The following is a 25,364-nucleotide window of genomic DNA, read 5'->3' as shown; positions in this document are numbered from 1 at the left end:
GCGTTCCAGCTTTCATGGTGGGCGGTAGGGGTTTTGTCCGATACTGAAGCACTTTCCTTTTTTTTAATTTAATTGACTTTTTTAAAAAAAAAATCATAGCATTATTTAAAAACATTTTCGTTGGGTTTTCATAAAATTCCCCGTGACAATTTAAATTTCTGAAAATATACTATTTGTATCGCCTGCGCATAAGTTTAGTTCATGTTACGTAAGTGAAACTAAATGGCGCTATAGTGCGACCGCAAACAAAAGAGCCTCGTCCCAGAATAACTCGCGCATCTCCCCCCGCACCACCCAGCAGACAAGCAGAGCTGGTAGCCGGCGCCTCATCCCAACCAAATCCACAATGCGTGAGAGGCATGCGCAGACGACAATACACGGTGCATTACTGTGGAACTGGTGGGCGGTTAGAAAATTTTACTACTAACAGATACAAAAGTGGGCGGTAGGTATAAAAAGGTTGACTACCCCTGGTCTAACCTAATTTTATTACCTTTTTTGTGGCAATCGTTGAGCTCAAACGGTAGTTGTCAAGCGATCGCCACATTCAGTATGGGCATGGTTTTCGCCAAAAACGGGAAGCAAACTGTTTTTTTGCACAACTGTTGTGAATCACAAGTATGGAAAGCTGCAAACGGTCGTAAATGGGTCTCAGGTGCTTGAAGTCTGGTCCCATGACTGCAGGGCAGGAGCCCATGGTCGGATCTAACACCTGGAGTCGTAAGTACCTTCTAGGTTAGAATAGAATAGAATAGAATTTTTTTTATTGGCGAAGTGTGATTGGACACACAAGGAATTTGTCTTTGTGCATATGCTCTCAGTGTACATAAAAGAAAAGATACGTTCATCAAGGTACAACATTTACAACACAAATATTGTACAGGGATTGAGACTAAATTGATTTTGAATTTAATAACAGCAGCAAGACTGTTGATTGGACAATATTGGAAGAAAGAAGAGGTACCTACAATAGAAGAATGGATACTGAAAGTCATTAATTTGGCTGAGATGGCTAAAATCTCAGCGTTTTTAAAAGACAATACGCAGGAAAGATATTTAATTGAATGGAAAAAATGGATTGATTATCTACAAAACAGATATCAGATTAAGAAATATCAGATTGCCTTTGAATAATTAGAAAGTTATTTTATGTAATGGGGAGGGGGTTGGGAGATGAAAAGCTTTGGATGTGGTTATTTGGATTGGAAGGGAAAATTTTATTCTATGTTTGGTTTATGTATAACAATACCTTGTGATTGACCCGGGAAGCCGGGGAGGGAGGAGGGGGAAGGAGTTTTTGGGAGGGGGGGAAAAGGGAGAAAATGTTTTTGTTTTTTAAAACTCTTTCAATTAAAAAAAAAAAACATTTACAACACAAATGATGGTCAATATATCAATATAAATCATAAGGATTGCCAGCAACAGAGTTACAGTCATACAGTCATAAATGGAAAGAGATTGGTGATGGGAACGATGAGAAGATTAATAGTAGTGCAGATTTAGTAAATAGTTTGACAGTGTTGATGGAATTATTTGTTTAGCAGAGTGATGGCCTTCGGGGAAAAACTGTTCTTGTGTCTAGTTGTTCTGGTGTGCAGTGCTCTATAGCGTCGTTTTGAGGGTAGGAGTTGAAACAGTTTATGTCCTGGATGTGAGGGATCTGTAAATATTTTCACGGCCCTCTTCTTGATTCGTGCAGTATACAGGTCCTCAATGGAAGGCAGGTTGGTAGCAATTATTTTTTCTGCAGTTCTAATTATCCTCTGAAGTTTGTGTCTGTCTTGTTGGGTTGCAGAACCAAACCAGACAGTTATAGAGGTGCAAAATTAGTCTGTCCAAACTTCAGACGGTCGCTAAGTGACCCATCGTAAGCCGAGGGGTCTTGGAGAAAGATGGCTTCCCTCATCGAGGTCGTCATGGCTCCCGGTTCTAATAGGATGTTCATAAATCAAAAGAGCCACAGAGTTACCACCCTGTTTTAATACAGGTAGTCATTGACTTACAGCAATTCGTTTAGTGACCGTTCAAGGTTGCCACACCGCTGAAAAAATTGACTCATGACCATTTTTCACATTTAACGACCCTTGCAGCACCCCCAAGGTCACATGATCACAATTCAGACCATTAGCAGTTGACTCATATTGATGATGGTTGCAGTGTCCGGGGGGGGGGGGTCATGTGATCCCCTTTTGCGACCTTCTGACAAGCAAAGTCAGTGGGGAAGCCAGATTCGCTTAACGACTGGGTTGCTGCCTTAACAACCGTAGCAAGAAAGGTCCTAAAATGAGGCAGGACTCACTTAAAGAAATGTGTCGTTTAGTAACATAAATTTGGGGCATAATTGTGGTCGTACATCGAGGACTACCTGTACGTAACCACAGTTTATTTAAATTTGTTTCACCTCACAGTTGAATAAGAGCCCCTCAAAGCTGGCCATAATGGTAGAAAAAGAAATCAATGTTATTCAGAAGTACAACGGTTGTGTAAAATCGGGATTTTGCAAACCACGATGCGTTTTGTTCAAGATATACGGCAGACGGCTGAAAGGAACCGATAAATTTAAAAAAAAAACACCAAATTAATTTTACTTGGAAGAGGTCTGGAAGAAACGCTTGCCAACTGAGGCATTCTGAGGCAACTGAGGCATTCTGAGGCATACTGAGGCATTCTGAGGCAACTGAGGCATTCTGAGGCAACTGAGGCATTCTGAGGCATACTGAGGCATTCTGAGGCATTCTGAGGCAACTGAGGCATTCTGAGGCAACTGAGGCATTCTGAGGCAACTGAGGCATTCTGAGGCAACTGAGGCATTCTGAGGCATACTGAGGCATGCCTGAGGCATTCAAGGTATCCACAAAAGGGAACCCAGCAGATTCGTGTTTACGGATAAGGGAACATTTGTGTGGCTGTCCCACTCAAACATTGTGCAAAATTGAAAATGGAATCCTTTAGGGTGCCGCCGGCGACAGTGTCATCTGGCGACACCCAGGAAGGGCCTTCTCTGTGGGGCTCGCCTCTGGAACGAACTCCCCCCAGGACTTCGTCAACTTCCGGACCTCCGAACCTTTCGCCGCGAGCTCAAAACTTACTTATTTATCTGCGCTGGACTGGGTTAGTTTTTTTTTAAGTTATGGGTTTTTAATGGGTTTTATCTCTAAATTTTAATTGTGGCCAATTCGAATAAGTTTTTTACTAGTATTTTAATTGTATCTATAATGTATTTTCATTTTGACTTGGCTGTGAACCGCCCTGAGTCCTTCGGGAGAAGGCGGTATACAAATTTAAATAATAAATAAATAAAAATAAATAAATAAATCTATCATACCTAGCTATTATCTATCTGCGTATCTGTCTATCATCTATTATCTATATCTTTCTATTAACAATCATTATCTTTCATTATCTATCTGTCTGTCTATCTATCTATCTATCTATCTATCTATATCTGTCATACCTATCTGCCTGTCTGTCTGTTATCTATTATCTATCTTTATCTATCTATTATCTAGATCATCTATCTGTCTGTCTACCTATCATCTATCATCTATATCTTTATGTCTATCAATCAATCATTATTTTTCATTATCTATCTATCTATCAATCTATCTATCTATCATACCTATCAATCATCTATCTGCCTGTCTATTTCTGTTATCTATTATCTATCAATCTATCATCTATCTGCCTATCTCTCTATCAACTATTATCTATATCTTTCTATTACCAATCAATCATTATCTTTCATTATTTATCTATCTGTCTGTCTGTCTATCTAGATCCAGACGGGGTATCCGAGGGCGGTCTTGGTGATGTTGTTTGGGATGAGTTTGACCCTGTGACTCCCGAGGACATGGACAGGTTGCTGGGTAGATTGAATGCCACCACGTGTTTACTGGACCCGTGCCCCTCCTGGCTGGTGCTGGCCACTCAGGAGGTGACACGAGGCTGGCTCCAGGGGATTACGAGTGCTTCCTTGTTGGAGGGAGTCTTCCGCCGCCTTGAAAGAGGCGGTGGTGAGGCCCTCCTCAAGAAGCCTTCCTGACCCGCTGTTTTAGGTAATTATCGTCTCCAACCCGCTCGCGCGAAGGTTGTAGAGAGTATGGTGGCATATCAGTTCCCCTGCACCTGGAGGAAACTGTCTATCTGGACCTGCTCCAGTCCGGCTTCCGACCCGTTACAGCACTGAGACGGCTTTGGTCGCGCAGGATGATCTCTGGAGGGCCAGGGATAGGGGTTATTCCTCTGCCCTGGTCCTATTAGACCTCTCAGCGGCTTTTGATACCATCGACCATGGTATCCTGCTGCGCCAGTTGGAGGGATTGGGAGTGGAGGCACCGCCATCGGTGGTTCTCCTCCTATCTCTCCGACCGTCGCAGACGGTGTTGACGGGCAGAGGTCACCCGCGGCGCCTCACTTGTGGGTGCCGCAGGGCCGATTCTCTCGCCTTCTGTTCAACATCTATATGAAGCCGCTGGGTGAGATCATCAGTGGCTTCGTGTGAGGTACCAGCTGTACGCTGATGACACCCAGCTGTATTTTTCCACACCGGCCACCCCAATGAAGCTATCAAGTGCTGTCCCGTGTTTGGAAGCCGACGGGTCTGGATGGGGAGAAACAGGCTCAAGCTCAATCCTCCAAGACGGAGTGGCTGTGGATGCCGGCATCCCGCACAGTCAGCTGAGTCCGCGGCTGACTGTCGGGAGCGAGTCATTGGCCCCGATGGAGAGGGTGTGCAATTTGGTGTTCTCCTGGATGCACGGCTGTCTTTTGAAGATCATTTGACGGCCGCTCCAGGAGAGCTTTCCACCAGGTTCGCCTGGTGCGCCAGTTGCGCCTTTCTAGACCGGGATGCCTTGTGCACAGTCACTCACGCCTTGTGACGCCTCGCCTGACTACTGCAATGCTCTCTACATGGGGCTCCTTGAAGGGCATCCGGAGGCTGCAGTTGGTCCAGAATGCAGCTGCGCTGGTGATAGAGGGAGCCCTCGTGGCTCCCGAGTGACACCTATCCTGCGCAGGCTGCACTGGCTACCTGTGGCCTTCCGGTGCGCTTCAAGGTGTTGGTGAACGCCTTTAAAGCGCCCATGGCATAGGGCCGGGTTACTTACGGGACCGCCTGCTGCTACCGAATACCTCTCACCGACCCGTGCGCCTCACAGAGAGGGACTCTCAGGGTGCCGCCGGCGCGACAGTGTCATCTGGCGACACCCAGGAAGGGCCTTCTCTGTGGGGCTCGCCTCTGGAACGAACTCCCCCCAGGACTTCGTCAACTTCCGGACCTCCGAACCTTTCGCCGCGAGCTCAAAACTTACTTATTTATCTGCGCTGGACTGGGTTAGTTTTTTTTTTTTTTAAGTTATGGGTTTTTAATGGGTTTTATCTCTAAATTTTAATTGTGGCCAATTCGAATAAGTTTTTTACTAGTATTTTAATTGTATCTATAATGTATTTTCATTTTTGACTTGGCTGTGAACCGCCCTGAGTCCTTCGGGAGAAGGGCGGTATACAAATTTAAATAATAAATAAATAAAAATAAATAAATAAATCTATCATACCTAGCTATTATCTATCTGCGTATCTGTCTATCATCTATTATCTATATCTTTCTATTAACAATCATTATCTTTCATTATCTATCTGTCTGTCTATCTATCTATCTATCTATCTATCTATATCTGTCATACCTATCTGCCTGTCTGTCTGTTATCTATTATCTATCTTTATCTATCTATTATCTAGATCATCTATCTGTCTGTCTACCTATCATCTATCATCTATATCTTTATGTCTATCAATCAATCATTATTTTTCATTATTTCTCTATCTGTCATCTATCTATCTATCATACTTATCTATCATCTATCTGCCTCTGTCTGTTATCTGTTATCTGTCTGTATCTATTATCTATCGATCTATCAATCAATCTAGCTATCATCTATCTGCCTATCTATCTGTCTAACATCTATTATCTATATCTTTCTATTAATCATCAATCTTATCTTTCATTATCTCTATCTTTTATATGGTGCTTCGATCAGCAGTACTCATACCTCAAAAATAAACACTACCCTAATAACAGTATAACAAATAGCAAAAATTAAAAAAATGTTCTGCCACATCATACTGAGGAAAAACTCAAAATTGTATTAACACTGTATTAAATTGCCATTTAATACAGAGAGGAAATGCAATACTTAGTTACTTTCTTCATGTCTTGTTCCTGAAAGAAAAAGAAAGAAAAAATGGCATTAACATGCCATTTTTTGGACTTGGCTTAGCAAGGTGTAAGAATCCAGCTCTTGTCCTTATAAATCTACAATATCTGGGCTGCAGACATCCAGAGAGACAGCAGGTGGCAGTAAAGTCACCCACAAAACTCATTCTCTGCTGCCATCTAGAGATCAATCTGATTTTGCAATCCAGATACGTAAGTAATCAAAACAAGCCATGCTTGCATCATGCTTGGTGTATTCATGTACTCACCTTAGTGATTAATTTGGCAAAACCACGATTTGTTTAAGCAAATGTTAGTGCCGTTGGAAAACCACCCGCGTGCTTCAGATTCAAATTCATCCTTAAAGCTCAGGTGTTCTTATTCGTTTTCCTTGGCAGGTGAGGGATGCTGCGGTATTTACGGGAACGTGAAATTTAAGGCTTGCGCTATCTATATTTTAAAAGTCAATTTAAAATTGTCACAAAGCTGAATCAGCCTTGGAAGATGAAGAAGTGGAGAAGAAGGAGAAGGGGGAGAGGAAGAGGAGGAGGAGGAGAAGAGGGAGGAGGAGGAGGGAGAAGAGAAGTTGGAGGAGGAGGAGAAGATGAAGAAGTGGAGGAGAAGGAGGAGAGGAAGAGGAGGAAGAGGAAGAAGGAGAAGAAGAATTTTTCTTTGTTATATTTGCAAAATACTATTGCCATCTTCTCAGTTGGGCATCAGAGAAAGGCCTAGCTATAAGTGATCCATTTGTGGGCAACCCAACTTCATCCCCCTCCCCTCTTTTCAAAAGCAGGCTTCCAGGATATCATAAGTCTTCCCCGCTTTTTATTCAAGATAGTAATCAAAATGCAAATAACCTGACCCAGCTAATGTTTTGAGGTGTATTGTGCTGCAAATGAACGGCGTAACGGAATTAAAAAGCAGTAGATTGCTTGGGTGAGAATAATGCACCAGTGGACAGGAAAAAGACAAATCTGTTCCATTTGGAAAGATTGAAGAAAAGAAAGAAAAAACCCAGCCGAGGAGGTTTTCTTCAGGAAAAGTTGAATCAAAGGACCCACAACTATTCCATGCTTGAACCGGTTGTAGGATATATTTTTTTTTTTAAGATGAAAAATGGGAAGATACAGATCGTTCTTGACTTGTTGTCAACATTTTTATTGAGTTATAAAGTATTATAAAATACAAAATACAAAGTAAATAGAAAAGCAAGGAGGGGGGAGGAAAAGAGAAGTGAGGAAAGGTCAGAGAAAAAAGAGAAAAAGAAGCATTGACTTCCGACTCTCTCTGGTACAGTATTTTTATTTTATTTTATTTTATTTATTTTATTTGCATTTATATCCCGCCCTTCTCCGAAGACTCAGGGCGGCTTACAATGTGTTAAGCAATAGTCTTCATCCCTTTTTTGTATATTATATACAAAGTCAACTTATTGCCCCCAACAATCTGGGTCCTCATTTTACCTACCTTATAAAGGATGGAAGGCTGAGTCAACCTTGGGCCTGGTGGGACTTGAACCTGCAGTAATTGCAAGCAGCTGCTGTTAATAACAGACTGCATTAGTCTGTTCAGCCACCAGAAGCCCAACAAATAAGGCATTAATATCAACTCACAACTTTTTGCTTTTTCATAATAATATGAACAAGCCATTTCTATAAAGATCTATCCGTCGAATCTGTAAAACCCAAAGACAGAGTTACTGTATTTTTCGGACTCTTAAGAGGCACCTTCGTTTCTGGGGAGGAAACTAAGAAAAAAGCTAATTGGCAGGTGGATGGGCCTCCCGGAATACCCAGTGGTTCCCAGAGGTGAACTTTAGCAACAGGTTCCTTGGTTGTGAGTTCTGCGCCTTGCTTTTTAAGCCTCTGAATTGTTATTATATCCGTTTGAGAGGCTTTTTTTCCAGCCTCTGAAACCTCCGTTTGAGAGGCTTTTTTTTTCAGCCTCTGAAACCTCCGTTTGAGAGGCTTTTTTTTTCAACCTCTGAAACCTCCGTTTGAGAGGCTTTTTTTTCAGCCTCTGAAACCTCCGTTTGAGAGGCTTTTCTTTCCATCCTCTGAAACCTTCGTTTGAGAGGCTTTTTTTTTCAGCCTCTGAAACCTCCGTTTGAGAGGCTGGGCGGGGCTACATTTGGTGTATAAGACGTACCCAAATTTTCACCCTCTTTTAGGGGGGGAAAAGGTGTGAAAAATACGGTACATTCTTTTCCGGATCAAGCACGAAGTTCATAAGCGGTTTCCATGTGGAAACAAAAGTACTTACGTTCTTTTCTTTAATCAAAGTGGTCACTTTTGCCATTTCGGCCAACTCCATCAACTTCTGCAATCATTCGTCCATGCTAGGAATCGAAGCGTCCTTCCATTTTTGCACACAGAATAGTCTTGCTGCTCTCAACATATATAATAACAAAGTTCCAATTTTTTTTCTCCAGTTCTTTTTCCATTAAGCCCAAAAGAAAAAGTTCTGGTTTCATTTTTATCTCCCATTTTCAAATTTTTCTGTGTTTAAATATGAATCATACCCCAAAAATTTTTTTTGCTCTATCTCATGTCCACCATAGATGGTAAAAAGTCCCCTCTTTACTTTTATACTTCTAACATTCATTTGGCATACTTTTATACATCTTAGGTAACTTATCTGGTGTTAAATACCAATGATACATTTTCTTTTAGATTATTTTATTTTAGATTATTTTAGATGCTGCGACTCTAGAAAGAGTGCAGAGAAGAGCAACAAAGATGATTAGGGGACTGGGGGCTAAAACATATGAAGAACGGTTGCAGGAACTGGGTATGTCTAGTTTAATAAAAAGAAGGACTAGGGGAGACATGATAGCAGTGTTCCAATATCTCAGGGGTTGCCACAAAGAAGAGGGAGTCGGGCTGTTCTCCAAAGCACCTGACGGTAGAACAAGAAGCAATAGGTGGAAATTGATCAAAGAAAGAAGCAACTTAGAACTAAGGAGAAATTTCCTGACAGTTAGAACAATTAACCAGTGGAACAACTTGCCTGCAGAAGTTGTGAATGCTCCAACACTGGAATTTTTTAAGAAAATGTTGGATAACTATCTGTCTGAGATGGTGTAGGGTTTCCTGCCTGGGCAGGGGGTTGGACTAGAAGGCCTCCAAGGTCCCTTCCAACTCTGTTGTTAATATTATAAGATGTTGGATAACCATTTGTCTGAGATGGTGTAGGGTTTCCTGCCTGGGCAGGGGGTTGGACTAGAAGACCTCCAAGGTCCCTTCCAACTCTGTTGTTAATATTATAAGATGTTGGATAACCATTTGTCTGAGATGGTGTAGGGTTTCCTGCCTGGGCAGGGGGTTGGACTAGAAGGCCTCCAAGGTCCCTTCCAACTCTGTTGTTAATATTATAAGATGTTGGATAACCATTTGTCTGAGATGGTGTAGGGTTTCCTGCCTGGGCAGGGGGTTGGACTAGAAGACCTCCAAGGTCCCTTCCAACTCGTTGTTGTTGTTGTTGTTGTTATTATTATTATCATTATTATTATTAAGTGTAAATTTTAAACCCTTCGTCCACAGATGGTCCTCGACTTATGATCACGATGGAGCCTGCCCATCACAGTCATAAATCGTGACAGTTATAAAATGTGACCAACTTGATTTTATGACCTTTTTTTTGCAATGGGTGTCACACGAACACCATGGTAGTTAAACCCAGAAGCGTTACGTTTTTGGCAAAACTGTCTTAAAATGGGGTCATAGAAGCATGGGACATTGCAATCAGCTCTAAAGACCGCCATGTTGCTGACTAGTCATGTGACTGCAGGGGGTGGGGCTGACTATTGGAACTTTGAGTTCCATGGTAGGGCCGCCGTAACTTCGAAACGATCAATCTGAAGTGGAGGAATTACCTGTGCATTATTTGTAAATAAAAGGGCTGCCTATTATCGGTGGGACATGGCAAATCAAGAGTTCGTAGCAGTTGTAGAACCAGGGGTGGCTGCAGGTTGAGGTTAAAAAGACTCAAGATGGCAGCCACAATGGTGTGACCTAAAGATTCACTAGTTTTGTGTGTGTGTTGCATGTACATCTTTTCCTTGATTAGTTTCCATCCGTTGCTCCTTGACCTGCCTTCAGCTGCTTCTTTATGGCAGCCCCTCAAATGTTGGAATACTGCCAACATGTCACCCCCTAGTCCTTCTTTTCATTAAACTAGACATACCAACTGTTCTTTGTTTTATTTTCGCCTCCAGCCCCCTAATCATCTTTGTTGTTTTTTCTCTGCACTCTTTCCAGAGTCTCGAAATCTTTGGTACTAATATTTCACATTATTTTGATCCTGTCCTTCTCTTAATGCAACCAACCTAGGATTGCATTGGCTTTTTTGGCTGCTACCACACACTGCAGTCTCACATTGAAATGATGGTCCACTAGGATTCCAAGATCTCTCAGGTAGTTAGGGCTGTTGAGCCAAGTTTCACCTGTACATTTGGTTTTTTTTTCTTGCCTAAGTGTAAAACTTTATTTTTCTCCACGTTGAATTTCATTTTGTTAGATAGGGCCCTGTGCTCAAATCGATTGAAATCCATTTGGACCTTGAGTTTATCTTTTGGGGTGTTGCTTATTCCTGCCAGTTTAGTGTCATTTACAAGAATTATGAAGACGTTGAAAAGTACTGGGCCTAAAAAGGAAACTTGGGGTACCCCATTGCTTCCTTCCTTCCATGTAAATGTAGTTCCATTAAGGGCTACTCATTGAGTACAATTCGTCAGCCAGTTACAAATCCATGTGGTAGTGATGCTATCTCTCCCACATTTTTCTAGCTTTAAAGAAGTAGATTGTGGTCTACTTTGTCAAATGCCTTATTAAAATCCAAAGTATACTATCCCCTCAGCATTTCACCGGTCCACTACTTGAATCACTTGGTCAAAGATTAAAATAAGATTTGCTTGACATGATCTGTTTTTGGCAAACCCAAAACTGGATGCAATACTTCAAGTGCGGTCTTACCAAGGCACTATAAAGTGATGCTAATCTTGGTTTATCGGTCCCAGATAAAAACTTCGCAGCTTCTGAGACAGACCTCTGCTGCCTTTCAGGAAGTTTTGGTTTCCAGCTAACAGATTTGACAGAACCTTTTTAAAAAAAGTCCTTCCTCAGCCAAATCTTTTTCCGCGGGTGAAGACAGGCAAAAGCCCGAAAGTGCGTTGACAGTGGTTTGATGCACATCTGTTGCATTCCAGAATCTGTTCTCAGGGTAAAAAATGTGCGTTCAAACTATTTTCATTGCTTTTTACATGGAATATCTGTCTGCACTTTTCGTTCACAACTTGTCAACACCCTGCCTTCAACTGGGTATTATTAGATGTTGCCCACTCCTCAACGCAGGCCTTGCCAGAGGAATGGGCTGATATCAATATACAAGAAGCCATGTTAACTCTCTCGTGTGTTTTCAGTTTTGGATGAAGGATAACCGTTGGGTTCCAATTTGTTCACCACACATCTGTCTTAAAGGATCTTCGACTTAAAACTAGGGGTGAAATGCTCCTGGTTCGGACCGGATCTCACAATCTGGTAGCGATGGGGGCGGGTAGTTTGGAGAACCGGTAGAAAAATCCCTATCCCCCCCACCCCCACTGCCCACACCTCGCTGTTCCTCTTCTCTGTCACTGAAGCTCTCGGTGGTGATATAGCTGCAAACAGCCTTAAATGATTGCTGCGGCGCTTCAAAGGGCCGCACTACATCTGAGCAGCGCTCTAGGCGACTAGTAGACAGGTGCCTCTATTTTTAAAGAAGGTAGACTGGTGCCTCCCCAAAAAAGGTAATTGGAGACCGGTGCCTCTATTTTTAAAGAAAGTAGACCGGTGCCTCCCAAAAAAAGGCAATTGGTAGACCGGTGCCTCTATTTTTAAAGAAGGTAGACCGGTGCCTCCCAAAAAAAGGCAATTGGTAGACCGGTGCCTCTATTTTTAAAGAAAGTAGACCGGTGCGCTCCTAAGTTTTGTATACTTTATTATTTTTATTATTTATTATTATTGGCCATGCCTATTCATTCACCTGACCACCAATTAAGCCACGCCCACAGAACCGGTAGGGAAAATTTTTAGATTTCACCCCTGCTTAAAACCAATCATAGAGTGACCATTCGGAGTTCCAATGGCCACTGAAAAAAAATGACTTATTATCATTTCTCACACTTAAAATGGTTGCAGTATCCCCGGGGTCATGTGATCAACTTTTGTGACCTCCTGACAAGCAAAGTCCGATTCACTTAACAACCGAGTTACTAATATAACAACGGCAGTGATACACTTTAACAGCTGTGGCAAGAAAGGTTGTAATATGGTGGAAAACTCACTTAACAAATGTTTCACTGAACGATATAAATTGTGGGCTCATTTGTGGTCGTAAGTTGAGGGCTACCTGTACACACACTCCCACCCACCCACCCAGTGAGTGTGGAAGCCAGATTCATGTTACAACCGTGTTACTGATTTAACAATGGCACTGATTCGCTTAACAATTGCGGCAAGGAAAGGTTGCAAAATGAAGCAGAACTCGGTTCACAACTCTCTTGCTTAGCAAGGGTCGTAAGTTGAGGAGTACCTATGCTATATTATACAGCCACCAGATTTTTACTCTTGTAATAATGGGGGGACCTAAACTTCGTTTCCAAGAATCCTTCTGGATCTCAAGTATAGTTTGGAGACATTTTTAGAAAGAAGTCTGCAGATGGCTGCAGTCCAGCACTGTGAAAATGCCCATTTACACACACACCCAAAAAAAACGAAGCAGAAACTGTGTGGAAGCACACAACCTCATCAGTTTGCCTTGTGATAAATGGATTTATTGCTGGTCACGCTGACCAAAGTAGTCATTTTATGAGAGTGGCCATGAATCATAGAATTTCAAAGTTGGCGGGATCTTGGAAATGACCTGATCCAGAGGTCTTCAAACTTGGCAGCTTTAAGACTTGTGGACTTCAACTCCCAGAATTCTTCAGACAGCTATGCTCTGCTGGCTGGAGAATTCTGGGAGTTGAAGTCCACAAGTCTTAATGCTATCAAGTTTGAAGACCTCTGACCAAATCCTTTCTTCAGTGTAGGATTACCCCTCCGGGACAGGAAGTCCTCATCTTATGACTACAATTGGGACCAGAATTTCTGTTGTTAAGCAAGGCAGTTGTTGAATGAATCGTCCCGGATTTTACAGTCTTCTGCCATGGCTGCTAAGTAAGCCACTGCAGTTGTTAAATGAATCGTGCAGTCGTATAGCGAATCCAGCTTTGCCCAAGAACATGGTTTGTCAGAAGCCGACGGGAAGGTCGCAAATGGTGATCACATGACCCTAGGATGCTACAACTGTCATAAGTACATGCCAGTTGCCAAGTTTCCGAATGTTGATCACGTGATTGTGGGGATGTTGATGTAACAGCAAGGACTGGTCGCAAGCCGATGTAACTTTGAACTAAACAAACTGTTGTAAGTCGAGGTCGCCTTGTAATGAATATGCTTATTAGCATTCATAAGGGTTATTATTAGTATCCATGAAATCTCACATGGGGAATACAGAGCGTCCTTGACTTACAACAGTTTGTTTAGTGACCATTCAAAGTTACAACAGCACTGGAAAAAAGTGACTTAAGACCGTTTTTCACACTTACGACCATTGCAGCATACCCACGCTCACGCAATCAAAATTCAGAGGCTTGGCCACTGACTCGGATTTGTGACGGTTGCAGTGTCCCAAGGTCATGTGATCCCCTTCTGCGACCTTCTGACAAACCAAGTCAATGAGGAAGCCAAGTTCACTTAACAACCAGGTTACTAACTTTAACAACTTCCATTGATTCAGTGAACCACTGTGGCGCAAGACAGGTTGTAAAATGAAGCAAGACTTCTTGAACAATTGTCTCACTTAGCAGCAGAAAATTGGGGCTCCAGTGTAGTCATAAGTTGAAGACTACCTGTTGTCATAATTGTAAGGCTACCAAATGGCCGTTCTGCTTCTCTTTAAAGATCAGATTCTATTGCTTCCCAGTTCAATATTGTTCCCAAACGCCATCACTCTGCTAAACAAATAATTCCCTCAACACTGTCAAACTATTCACTAAGTCTGACCTACTATTAATCTTCTCATTGTTCCCATCACCCATCTCCTCCCACTGTAACTTTGCTGCTTGTATCCTTACGATTTATATTGATATTGATTGTTTCCTGATTGCTTATTTGTACCCTATGACTATCGTTAAGTGTTGGACCTTATGATTCTTGATGAAGGTATCTTTTCTTTTATGTACACTGAGAGCATATGCGCCAAGACAAATTCCTTGTATGTCCAATCACACTTGGTCGATAAAGAATTCCATTCTATTCTATTCCGTGTTTGAACTTTACTCTTCCAAAAAAATAATTCCAGATATCCAACTGAAATCTTATTTCACTGCAATAGAAACCCATTGTTTATTGGTCTCTCTTACGGAGCAGCTGCTTAATGTACATAGAAATAAAAGAGGTCAGGTCAGTTTATCCAACTTGATGTTTTCCAGATGTGTTGGACCACTATATTTTCAAACACGCTGACCAGAGAATTCTGGAGAATTCATCTGAAAGACTAAAGGTGGAGGGAGGCTGATTTTGCTGAGTGATTTATTCCCAAATAGTCCCACCCAGAGCTTCTAAGAAAACTGCCTTCCACACATTCCCATTTTCAGGAAAATATCTTTAGAGGTTCTTGGTCATCCAGGTCATGGTTGTCTCAAAGATGCTTTTTCAAAAAGCAACTGGACTTCCTTTGTTTTTCCGTGAAGAGGTTTCGCTTCTCATCCAGGAAGCTTCTTCAGTTCTGAGTGAATGGTGAGAGGATGGAAGGATTTGTATTCCTTGTAGGTGTCTGGTCGTTAGTACTCCCTCTGAGAGTCCTTGAAGCCTCTTGGAGGTTTATTGGTCCCCTGAGGGGTCACCTGAGTAGTGCAAATGAGTGTGGAGCCTTCTTGGAACTGCCGAAAGTATTGTGTTGTAGACTAGAGATGGGCAGTGTCCTATCTCTCCCCCTCTGTTGAGAGAGAGAGCAGTTTAATACAGGATAACAAGAGTTGGAAGGGACCTATGAGCCGCGGTATCCCAGCGGTTAGAGTGCAGTACTGCAGGCTACTTCTGCTGATCACCAGCTGCCAGCAGTTTGGCAGATCGAATCTCACCAGGCTCCAGGTTGACTCAGCCTTCCATCCTTCCGAGGTGGGTCAAATGAGGACCCAGATTGTTGGGGGGCCATATGCTGACTCTGTGAACTGCTTAAGAGAGGGCTGTAAGGCACTATGAAGCGGTATATAAGTCTACGTGCTATTGCTATTACTAATCTTAACATAGATTATCATAGATTAAGATAGCAGTCCTTTCTGTCCAGAATGTGGACTTTGCTGTCTGTAAGGATTTGTGGATTCTTCTACAAACGAAATCCACCTTTGAGTAGTGGATTTAATCCTCCTTTTTGAGACCTAAGTAAAGGGTTCGTTGCCCCCAGGCGGGCTTTTTTTTTCTTCTGTTGCCAGCTTGTCTTCCTTCCATGTCATCCCTTCCCCTTCGTTGACATTTTCACCTGCTGCCATCTGGATCCAGCGTTTAAGAGGGGGGCAACCGGTGGAGGTTCTTAACCAGGGCCAAAGTAAATGAGAAAACAAAGTGTTCTCTCAAGGCATAATTCCAGGGGTCCCGCGGAGAGCTAATGATGCGTCAACGGGGGGTGAGCGAGAGGGTCTTTGAAGTCGCTTGTCAAATTTGTAACAGCTCCCCTGTTCCTCCAAGCTTGGCGTGACCTTGCTAAGCTCCAGAGGTGGCAGCCCAGGGCACACGTCCCTCTGCCCATCTCTTGCTTTTATTTCCGGAGGGAGCCCAATCAAAATATTTAAAATATCAGCTGCCCCCGAAGAGGGGTGCGGGGCGGTGGGGGAGAGAAACCTCTTTGGTGTTTGGCCTTTGAAGCGAATCTAGGATCGTGCGGTGCGATGGTTAGGCTCACTGCCACTGTTGCTCTTGGGAGGATGGAACCAAAGATCTGAGTAACCATGGCAACCGGGAAGTCGGTCTCTGCATCCCGGCAGCAGGAATCCATAAATCAGAATTGCCGGATGCAAACGCCCGGTGTGCAGGTAGAGAGACAAATCTGCTAGCTAGGGCAGTGATGGTGAACCTTTTCGGCACCGAGTGCCAGGAACCCAAAGACCAGCTGCATGCGCACCGGCCAGCTGGTCTTCGCGTTTCCGGCATGCGCATGCACAGCCATCTGGTCTTTGCGCACGGCAGAGCACTGGAAAACCTGAACACCAGCTGGCCAGTGCGCACATGCCTGTTTTTTGGCTGTTTTTCAGGCTGTTTTCTGAGCCATTTTCAGGCTGTTTTTCGGGCTGTTTTCCAGCGCTCCAACGGAAAACCGTCTGAAAAGACCATCTGGCTGGCGAGCATGTGCGCGCCGGAAACCAGAAGAGCAGCTAGCGACGGCGCATGTGCCCACAGAGAGAGCATGTCGTAGGTCAGTGATGGCTAACCTTTTTCGTGTCGTGTGCCAAAAGCATGCAAGTGCATACGCAACAGGACACGTGTTTGCTGGTACCCATAATGGACTGTGTGCGCCAGGGGTGAGTTTTACTTACCTTTATTACCGGTTCGCATCGTGCTCACATGCACGCGCTCGCATGCGCAGAAGAGTTTTGATGACATTTGGGTCAGTAGGCGGAGTCTCCCACTGGTTTTACTACTGGTTCTGTTCTGTCCCTCTCGCCTTAGTCCAAGCGATGACTTAATTAGCCGGCAACTATCAGCTCTGGCAGCAAATTAGCGAGCGTCTGCCAAGTGTCTCTGTTATCTCTCTTGATGCTGATGAGTCAACCAGGAACAAACAGTACTTCAGCTCTAGTTAAGCAGTTGATTTGCTTGCCACGAAGTGGTATAGCAGCCCTGCTGCTTTTATATCCTGTGGGGTGTGGCTCCGTGACTCAGCACTTCCTAGGCCTGCCCACCCCTGCTTCTGTTGTTCCCACCTCTCCTGCCTATGAAACCTACGGTCCAGCCAGACCTAATTGCCATCAGCCGGGTCTGGAGGCGTGGCCTGGGGGGGAAGAGTTAGGGGATGGAGGCCTCGTTATCTCCTCCACCTGGCCTGCCTCTGGCTCCAGGAGCTGAGCCAGGGAAGCTGGTGCTCCAGACGGAAGTCCTGATGGCCCTTTCCCCTCACTTTCCGAGTCACTTTCTGGCAGGGGCCCCGGCTCGGGGGGCGCAGACACAACAGGTTCTATAGAACTGGTCCGAACTGGGGGACAAACCCACCACTGGTGTTCGTCCCCTGTGCATGCGCACATGATCCCCCCCCCCACTCCCATGCCACCCTGTACATAAATCCTTCCATCTCCCGCCATTCAGTTAGAACAGAAGAAGCTTCTTGGAGGAGAAGTGAAACCTCTTCAAGGAAAAACAAAGAAAGCCCAGTTGCCTCTTGAAATTTGGCACAAGTCTTAACGTTGCCAAGGTGGGAGATCCCTTCTGTATTTTAAATGAAAGCACATTTGACAACTTGTACATTTGCTGACGTACCAACATGTGCCTCCCTCCTGGCCGTGTTCCCATCATCGCAGCCCCCCTTCTGACCCATGCAATAGAGGTCGTCCGCGACTTATGACCACAGTTGAGCCCACAAATTTCTGCAGTTAAATGAGACACTTCTTAAGGGAATCTTTCCCCGCTGTGCGACATTTCTCACCACGGTTGTTAACTGGACCCCTGCAATTGATAAGTTTGTTCAGTGACTCTGGCTTTTCCATTGACTTTGCTTGTCATAGGGTCACACACGACCCTCGGGACACTCACCGGTCATAAGTATGAACCAGTTGCCAAGCGTCTGAATTTTGATCATGTGACCATGGGGATGCTGCAACGGTTGTACCCCCTTTACCCCAAAATAAGACGTCCCCTGATAATAAGCCCAATCGGGCTTTTGAGCACATGGCAATAAGGCCAAGCGCTTATTTCAGGGTTCAAAAAAATGTAAGGCAGGGTCTTATTTTTGGGGAAACACGATAGGTAGGTAGGTAGATGGATGGATAGAAATACATGATAAATAGATATAGATGGAAATACATGATTGATAGATAGATAGATAGATAGATAGATAGATAGATAGATAGATAGATAGATAGATAGATAGATATGGAAATACATGATAGATAGACAGACAGACAGACAGACAGATACCCTGTTTCCCCCAAAATAAGACATCCCCTGATAATAAGCCCAATCGGGCTTTTGAGCGCATGGCAATAAGGCCAAGCGCTTATTCAGGGTTCAAAAAAATATAAGACAGGGTCTTATTTTCAGGGAAACACGGTAACTGTGAAAAACAGTCAAGTCACTTTCTTCAGTGCTGTTGTAATTTTGAACGGTCACTAAATGAACTGTTGTAAGTCAAGGACAACCTGTATATGGGTCCTCCATGGAAGAGAGGCTGGTTGCAATTGTCTAACTATCCGTTAGAACCGCGGTTCTCAACCTGTGGGTCGGGACCCCGTTGGGGGTCGAATGACGATTTGCCAGGGGTCGCCTAAGACCATCGGAAATATGGGAAGTATACTTGCGAGTCGAAGAATCACGCCCCAATGGTTGACTCCACAAGCCAGCTGCAGACTCTTCAAATCGCTTGCCGAATTCGGCTTCAGGCGCGATGAATTAAAAAAGAGAGAAATCTTTGCTCTGATGTCTCCCTCTCAAGCCAGCTGCAATCACTCCCAATCGCTAGCCTAATCTGGCTTCAGGCGCGATAAACTTAATTGGGGAGGAGTCTCCGCTTTAATGCCTCCGTCCTCAAGGCAATCACAAGCAGTTCAGATCGCTAGCCAATACGGCTTCAGGCGCGATAAATTCAAAACGAAAATAATTTTACGGTTGGGGTCGCCACATCATGGGGAATTGTATTAAAGGGTCGCCACATCGTGGGGAATTGTATTAAAGGGGTCGCAGCACTATAAAGGTTGAGAACCACTGCGTTAGAATCTATACCTGTCCCGTTTGGTTGCTGTACAAACATGGCATTGATTTCCATTATTAAGTCCTAGTTGAATCTTAACAGAGACTTAACGGTAACATAGTTGGAAGGGACCTTGGAAGTCATCTAGTCCAACCCCCCGCTCACTCAGGAAAACTGTACTAGGGATTTGAACCACTGAACTGCCGACCTTTCTGATTGACAAGCTCAGGTTCTTAGCCATTGAGCCACCTAGTCAGGCAAATATACTATGCAAAATTGAAGCCATGGTTACGAAAATTAGCCAAGCAGAAATGAGGCGTTTTCAAAATCCGACAGCGGATCGTCACGGTTTTTATGAAGTGATAATACAACTCCAAGCCCACCTATAAAAAAGCCAACGCTCAGCAGTTACCATAAATTTACTTGTTTGCCTCTTGCAATTATTTCTGCATGCCAAGAACAATCTCCAAGAAACTGTAATAAAGATTTGAGCAGTTCTAGTTTACTTGATTTTATTTTATAGCTGTTTTTTTGCTTTATTATAGGCTTGGTGGGCGTGGCAGGGGAAGGATACTGCAAAATCTCCATTCCCACCCCATTCCTGTGGGAAGGATGCTGCAAAATCCCCATTCCCTCCCCACTCCAGGGGAAGGATACTGCAAAATCCCCCTTCCCACTCCTGGCGGAAGGATATTGCAAAATCTCCATTCCCACCCCACTCTGGGGCCAGCCAGAGGTGGTATTTGCCAGTTCTCCAAACTACTCAAAATTTCCACTACCGATTCTCCAAACTGCTCAAAATTTTCACTACTGGTTTGTCAGAACTTTTGCTGGATTTCACCTCTGAGCTGTTCTTTTCCCTGTTTTATCATCATCATTTTAGCCACTGTCTATTCACTGCAGGATGAAGGCTTCTTCTCCAGGTTTCCAACCAATACAATCCTAAAGTTTTCTTTTGCCAATTGGGTCTGTCGTATTTGCTGATGTCATCAATCCATCTTGATTTAGGTCTCTTTCGTGGATGCTTTTGATCAAGCGGGATCCATTCTATGACTCCCTTGGTCCACCTGCCCTCTTTGCTTCTTGCTATGTGACCAGCCTGTTTCCATTTCAGTTTTTTTTTCTTACTCTCTTGATGGCATTGTATATTTTCGTTTCTTCTCTAATCCATGTGTCAACCTCTTTCTATCTTGTCTTGTGATGGCATCTTTCCATGGCTCCTTTGTGCCACTCGTAGCTTTTGTAGCGATTGTGAGGTTAGTGTCCATGTTTTGCTAGCATATATTTAGAACAGGTAGCACACACTGATAGAAAACTTTTCTTTTCGGGCACAGGGGGAGGTTCTTCTTGAAATTACGGTGCGCTTGCCGAATGCCTGCCTGCTAGCCATATTTAACATGCTGTTCTATTTCCTTTATTTTATCACCTTCCATTGAGATCCGTTGGCCAAGGTACATGTCAGGGCTGTCAAACTTAAGGCCTGGGGGCCGGATCTGGCCTACAAGGTGGAAACAGCAAGGAACCGGCCCGCACAGCCAGGGGTGAAATGCTCCCGGTTCGGATCGGATCGCTTGATCCGGTAGCGATGGCGGCGGGTGGTTTGGAGAACTGGTAGCAAAAATCCCTGTCCCCCCCCCCCATGTCCAGCTGAGCCGCGCAATCATCAGAGCTTTTTTGTTTTGTTTTTACTTTTTAAAGCGTTTTTCCTTCGGCCGAAAAAATGCTTTTAAAAGTAAAAAAAAAAAGCCTCTGATGATCGCGCGGCTCAACTGGGATCATCAGAGGAACCTTTTAAAAGCATTTTTTTACAACCTCTTCGGCCGAAGAAGTTGTAGAAAAAATGCTTTTAAAAGTTTTATTTTTAAAAAAGGTGGCCACGCCCACCCAGTCACATTATTCCCACCACCACCAAGCCACGCCCACAGAACCGTTAGTAACAAATTTTACATTTCCCCCCTGCGCACGGCCCTCCCGAGTTCTGTTTTCACTGGCAGAGGGTTTCAGGAGACCATCGCAGCCGAAAACTGAACTCGCAAAGGCCACCCACAGCCTACCTAAGCTCCATTTTCACTGGCAGAGGGTGGCAGGAGGCCATCGCAGCCGAAAACGGAGCTCAGGAGCCTGTTTTGGTAGGAGAGTGTTCCGGCCGCCGCAGGCGCCCCCCGATACAAATGCCGTTGAGCTGGCTACACCCACCTCGGCCCTCCGAGGTCAAACACAACCCTGATGCGGCCCACAACGAAATCAAGTTTGACACCCCTGGTATGTATAGCGGTCTACTATATCTCGTTCTCCAGATATAGAAATCTACATGGAAAACCACCAACAAACAGCGATGCAATTATAATATTGCCTCCTTTTCTTTTAAAAATAGACTCGTGAGGCAATTGTGTGTTGGCTGGGAATCGATGTTTACGTTCCGTCCTTAGGCAAATCGACTGAAACCTAACTTTTTTCTTTTTTTTTTTTTACAAAAAAAATGCTAACTCTCATTGGCATGAAACAACATTATTAGAGGCAGTGTGTGGCAGCTGCCAAAAAAAAGACAACGCAATCCTAAATTGCATTGACAAAGGGATCCAATCAAGCTCAAGGGAGGGACTAATACCACTCTGTAAAGCCTTAGTAAGACCACACCTAGAATGTTATGTCCAGTTTTGGTCACCACACTATAAAAAAAGATGTTGAGAGTCTAGAACAGGGATGTCAAACTCAATTTCATGGAGGGCCACATCAGGGTTGTGTTTGCCCTCGAGGGGGAGGTGTTGGAGGGGCGTGGCTAGGGGGCGTGGCCAGGATGGGGTGGGCGTGGCCCTGTGTTCTGCCGGGATGGCCTGCAACATGCCGCCAGCAAAAATGGAGCTCAAGGGGGGACCACGTGCAGGCCCCCAAACTTCATTTTTGCTGGCAGAGAGCTGCAGGAAGCCATCCCGGCTGGAAACGGAGCGTGGGAGGGTCATTCGCATTCCTCCCGAAGCTCCGTTTTTGCTGGCAGAGGCACCGTGGGCCAGTCCTTCGCTGTTTCTAGGGCAACCCCGCGGTCCAGAGCTAAGCACCCCACAGGCCAGATCCGACCCCCGGGCCTTGAGTTTGACACCCCTGCTCTAGAAAGAGTGCAGAGAAGAGCAATCAAGATGGTTAGGGGACTGGAGGCTAAAAACATATGATGAATGGTTGCAGCCACTGGGCATGGCTAGTCTAGTGATGAGAAGGACCAGGGGAGACATGAGAGCACTAGTCAATATTTGAGGGGCTGCCACACAGAAGAAGGGGGGGTCAAGCTATTTTCCAAAGCACCTGAAGGCCAGACAAGGAATAATGGATGGAAACTGAAACAAGGAGAGATTCAACCTGGAAATAAGCGAGAAATTTTCAGGCAGTGAGAACCATCAACCCATGGAACAGAAGTTGCCTTTGGAAGTTGTGGGAGCTTCATCACTGGAGGCTTTGAAAAAGAGACTCGGCTGCCATTTGTCAAAAACGGTCTAGACCAAGGGGTCTGTAAACTTGGCTCTTTTAAGACTTGTGGACTTCAACTCCCAGAGTTCCTCAGCCAGCTGGCTGGGAGTTGAAGTCCACAAGTCTTAAAAGAGCCACGTTTGCAGACCCCCTGGTCTAGGGTCTCCTGCTTGGGTGGCGGGGTTGGTCTAGATGACCTTACAAGATCCCTTCCAACTCTGTGTCCAGGATCCATCATGTAAATCGTTGGCTTATTTACAGTGTTGGATCAGATTAATTTCATGTTCTCTGAACCCTTCCAGTTTATCTGAACTTCCAACTCTTGTTAATCTGTTAAATCTGAAGGACATTTGTGAGCAGAGAATCCTGGAAGTCCATTTCAGAGCGGCGGTGTATATTTGGTCGCATCTAAGTTACTCCCCCACTTAGTAACCATCTTTATTTTTGTATTTTGCAGGAATGACCAGTTCTCACCTAAAAACAGACCAGGCTTTGCTCCATAGTAAGAATGAATGTTCCGCTTCGACAGCAGCGACGCGTCGGAAACCCGCAGCTCTCAATGGCATTGCCACGTCTTCGACCCCAATCTTATCTCTCTTACCTTCTCCAACAGCAGCAGAAACAGGTAACTGTTACTCTCCCATCATTTTTCCCAACTTTGCTCCCGGAAACACCTTGGAAAAAATTACAAATGATGATCACTTTTTTAAAAAAAAATAGAAGAGTTGTCAGAAGTACAAGTAGCCCTCGACTTACCGATTCATTTAGTGACCATTCAAAGTTACTGGGGGGGGAGAGCATTTTTCACACTTACGACAAATTGCTGCATCCCGCCCCCCCACAGGTCACGTGATCAAAATTCACGACAACTTGGGGACTGACTCATATTTACGACGGTTGCCGTGTCCCGGGGTCATTTGATCGCCTTTTCAAGCTGATTCTTACAAATGATGAACGTTTTGAAGATAATCTTTTAAGAAAATAGAAGTGTTGCCGGAAGGCAAAAATTAAGCACAGGTAGCCCTCAACTTACAATCGGTTCATTCGGTGACCATTAAAAGCTACTGAAGAAAAGGGACTTATGAGTAAATAACGTGGCTGTTTCCCATCCAACTATTTTATCGAATCTTCCCTATTGGAATTAAAGAGAATTTCCTGGTGTTTTCTCCCATGCTTTATGAGAGAAAAGTGTCAAGATATTTTTTCTAGAAGCCAGCCTGTCTTGCAGAATTAGTTTGAACAGATGCCGTCGCTAGGATTAAATTCTCCCATCACAACTACCTGGTTGTAAGATCTGCTGTTAATTTCTGAACGGTTTCATCCACCTTTCTTTGACTGGGTGCTCAGAAGATATCAAACACCGTACGGCTCTTAATGCCATCATTCACTTATTTATCCAGATGTTCTCAAGAGCATTATCTGGTTTAATTCTTCTCTTCGATTTCTGAGCAGGTGTTGGTCGGCTTCACAATCTAAGGAAGTGTTTTTTCTATTGCGTCTTTTCTGTTTTTGTAGGAGTCGTTTCCTTCAGAGGCTCTAATTCCAGTCATTCCACTGGACTTATGACCATAATTCAGCCCAAAATTTTATGTTGCTAAGTGAGATTGCTGTTAAGTGAATTTTGCCCCATTTTATGTCCTTTCTTGCCACGGTTGTTAAAGATTGGGGCCTAGATTAACAACTCTGGCAAGAAAAGTCGTGAATAGAATAGAATAGAATAGAATAGAATAGAATAGAATAGAATAGAATAGAATAGAATAGAATAGAATAGAATTTTTTGGCCAAGTGTGATTGGACACACAAGGAATTTGTCGGTGCATCTGCTCTCAGTGTACATAAAAGAAAAGATGCCTTCATCAAGAATTCTAAGGTACAACACTTAATGATAATCATTGGGTACAAATAAGCAATCAGGAAACAATCAATATCAATATAAATTGTAAGGATACAACACAATACAAGTTAGTCATACAGTCATAAGTGGAAAGAGATGGGTGATGGGACCTATGAGACGATTAATAGTAGTGCAGACCTAGTGAATAGTTTTGACAATGTTGAGGGAAATATTTGTTTAGCAGAGTGATGGCATTTGGGGAAAAAACTGTTCTTGTGTCTAGTTGTTCTATAGCGTCGTTTTGAGGGTAGGAGTTGAAACAGTTTATGTCCAGGATGTGAGGGGTCTGTAAATATTTTCACAGCCCTCTTTTTGACTCGTGCAGTATACAGGTCCTCAATGGAAGGCAGGTTGGTAGCCATTGTTTTTTTCTGCAGTTCTAATTATCCTCTGAAGTCTGTGTCTGTCTTGTTAGGTTGTAGAACCAAACCAGACAGTTATATAGGTGCAGATGACAGACTCATAAAATCATAAAATCGGGCAAATTGCACTACCAATTTTGACCTGGCTCAAAAACAGTAACCTTGAGAGGAACCTTGGAGTCCTAGTGGACGATCACTTGAATATGAGCCAGCACTGTGCAGCAGCCGTCAAAAAAAGCTAATACGATGCTTGGTGGTATAAACGGAGGCATAGAATCAAGATCACGTGAAGGATTACTACCGCTTTATAAAGCCTTAGTAAAGGTACACCTGGAATACTGCATCCAGTTTTGGTCACCACATTACAAAAAAAGATGTTGAGACTTTGGAAAAAGTTCAGAGAAGAGCAGCTAAGTTGATCAAAGGCCTGGAGACTAAAACATAGGAAGAACGGTTGCAG

The 25,364-nt window shown here is 43.9% G+C and overlaps 1 protein-coding gene across 1 annotated transcript in view; it reads left to right on the top strand.

The window, feature by feature from the left end:
* The window catches only part of SETBP1 (SET binding protein 1), a 370,029-nt gene that overhangs the window by 331,746 nt on the left and 12,919 nt on the right, over window positions 1-25,364 (top strand). The window contains exon 4 of the mRNA XM_058171213.1: window positions 23,106-23,273. Coding sequence (XP_058027196.1) covers window positions 23,106-23,273 — 168 coding nt within the window. The remainder of the gene's footprint in view (window positions 1-23,105; window positions 23,274-25,364) is intronic.

This window comes from Ahaetulla prasina, chromosome 2 (assembly GCF_028640845.1).
Source record: "Ahaetulla prasina isolate Xishuangbanna chromosome 2, ASM2864084v1, whole genome shotgun sequence".
Taxonomy (NCBI): Eukaryota; Metazoa; Chordata; class Lepidosauria; order Squamata; family Colubridae; genus Ahaetulla; species Ahaetulla prasina.
Note: the sequence above shows the minus strand (reverse complement) of the source record. Positions and strands in the feature narration are given on the sequence as shown.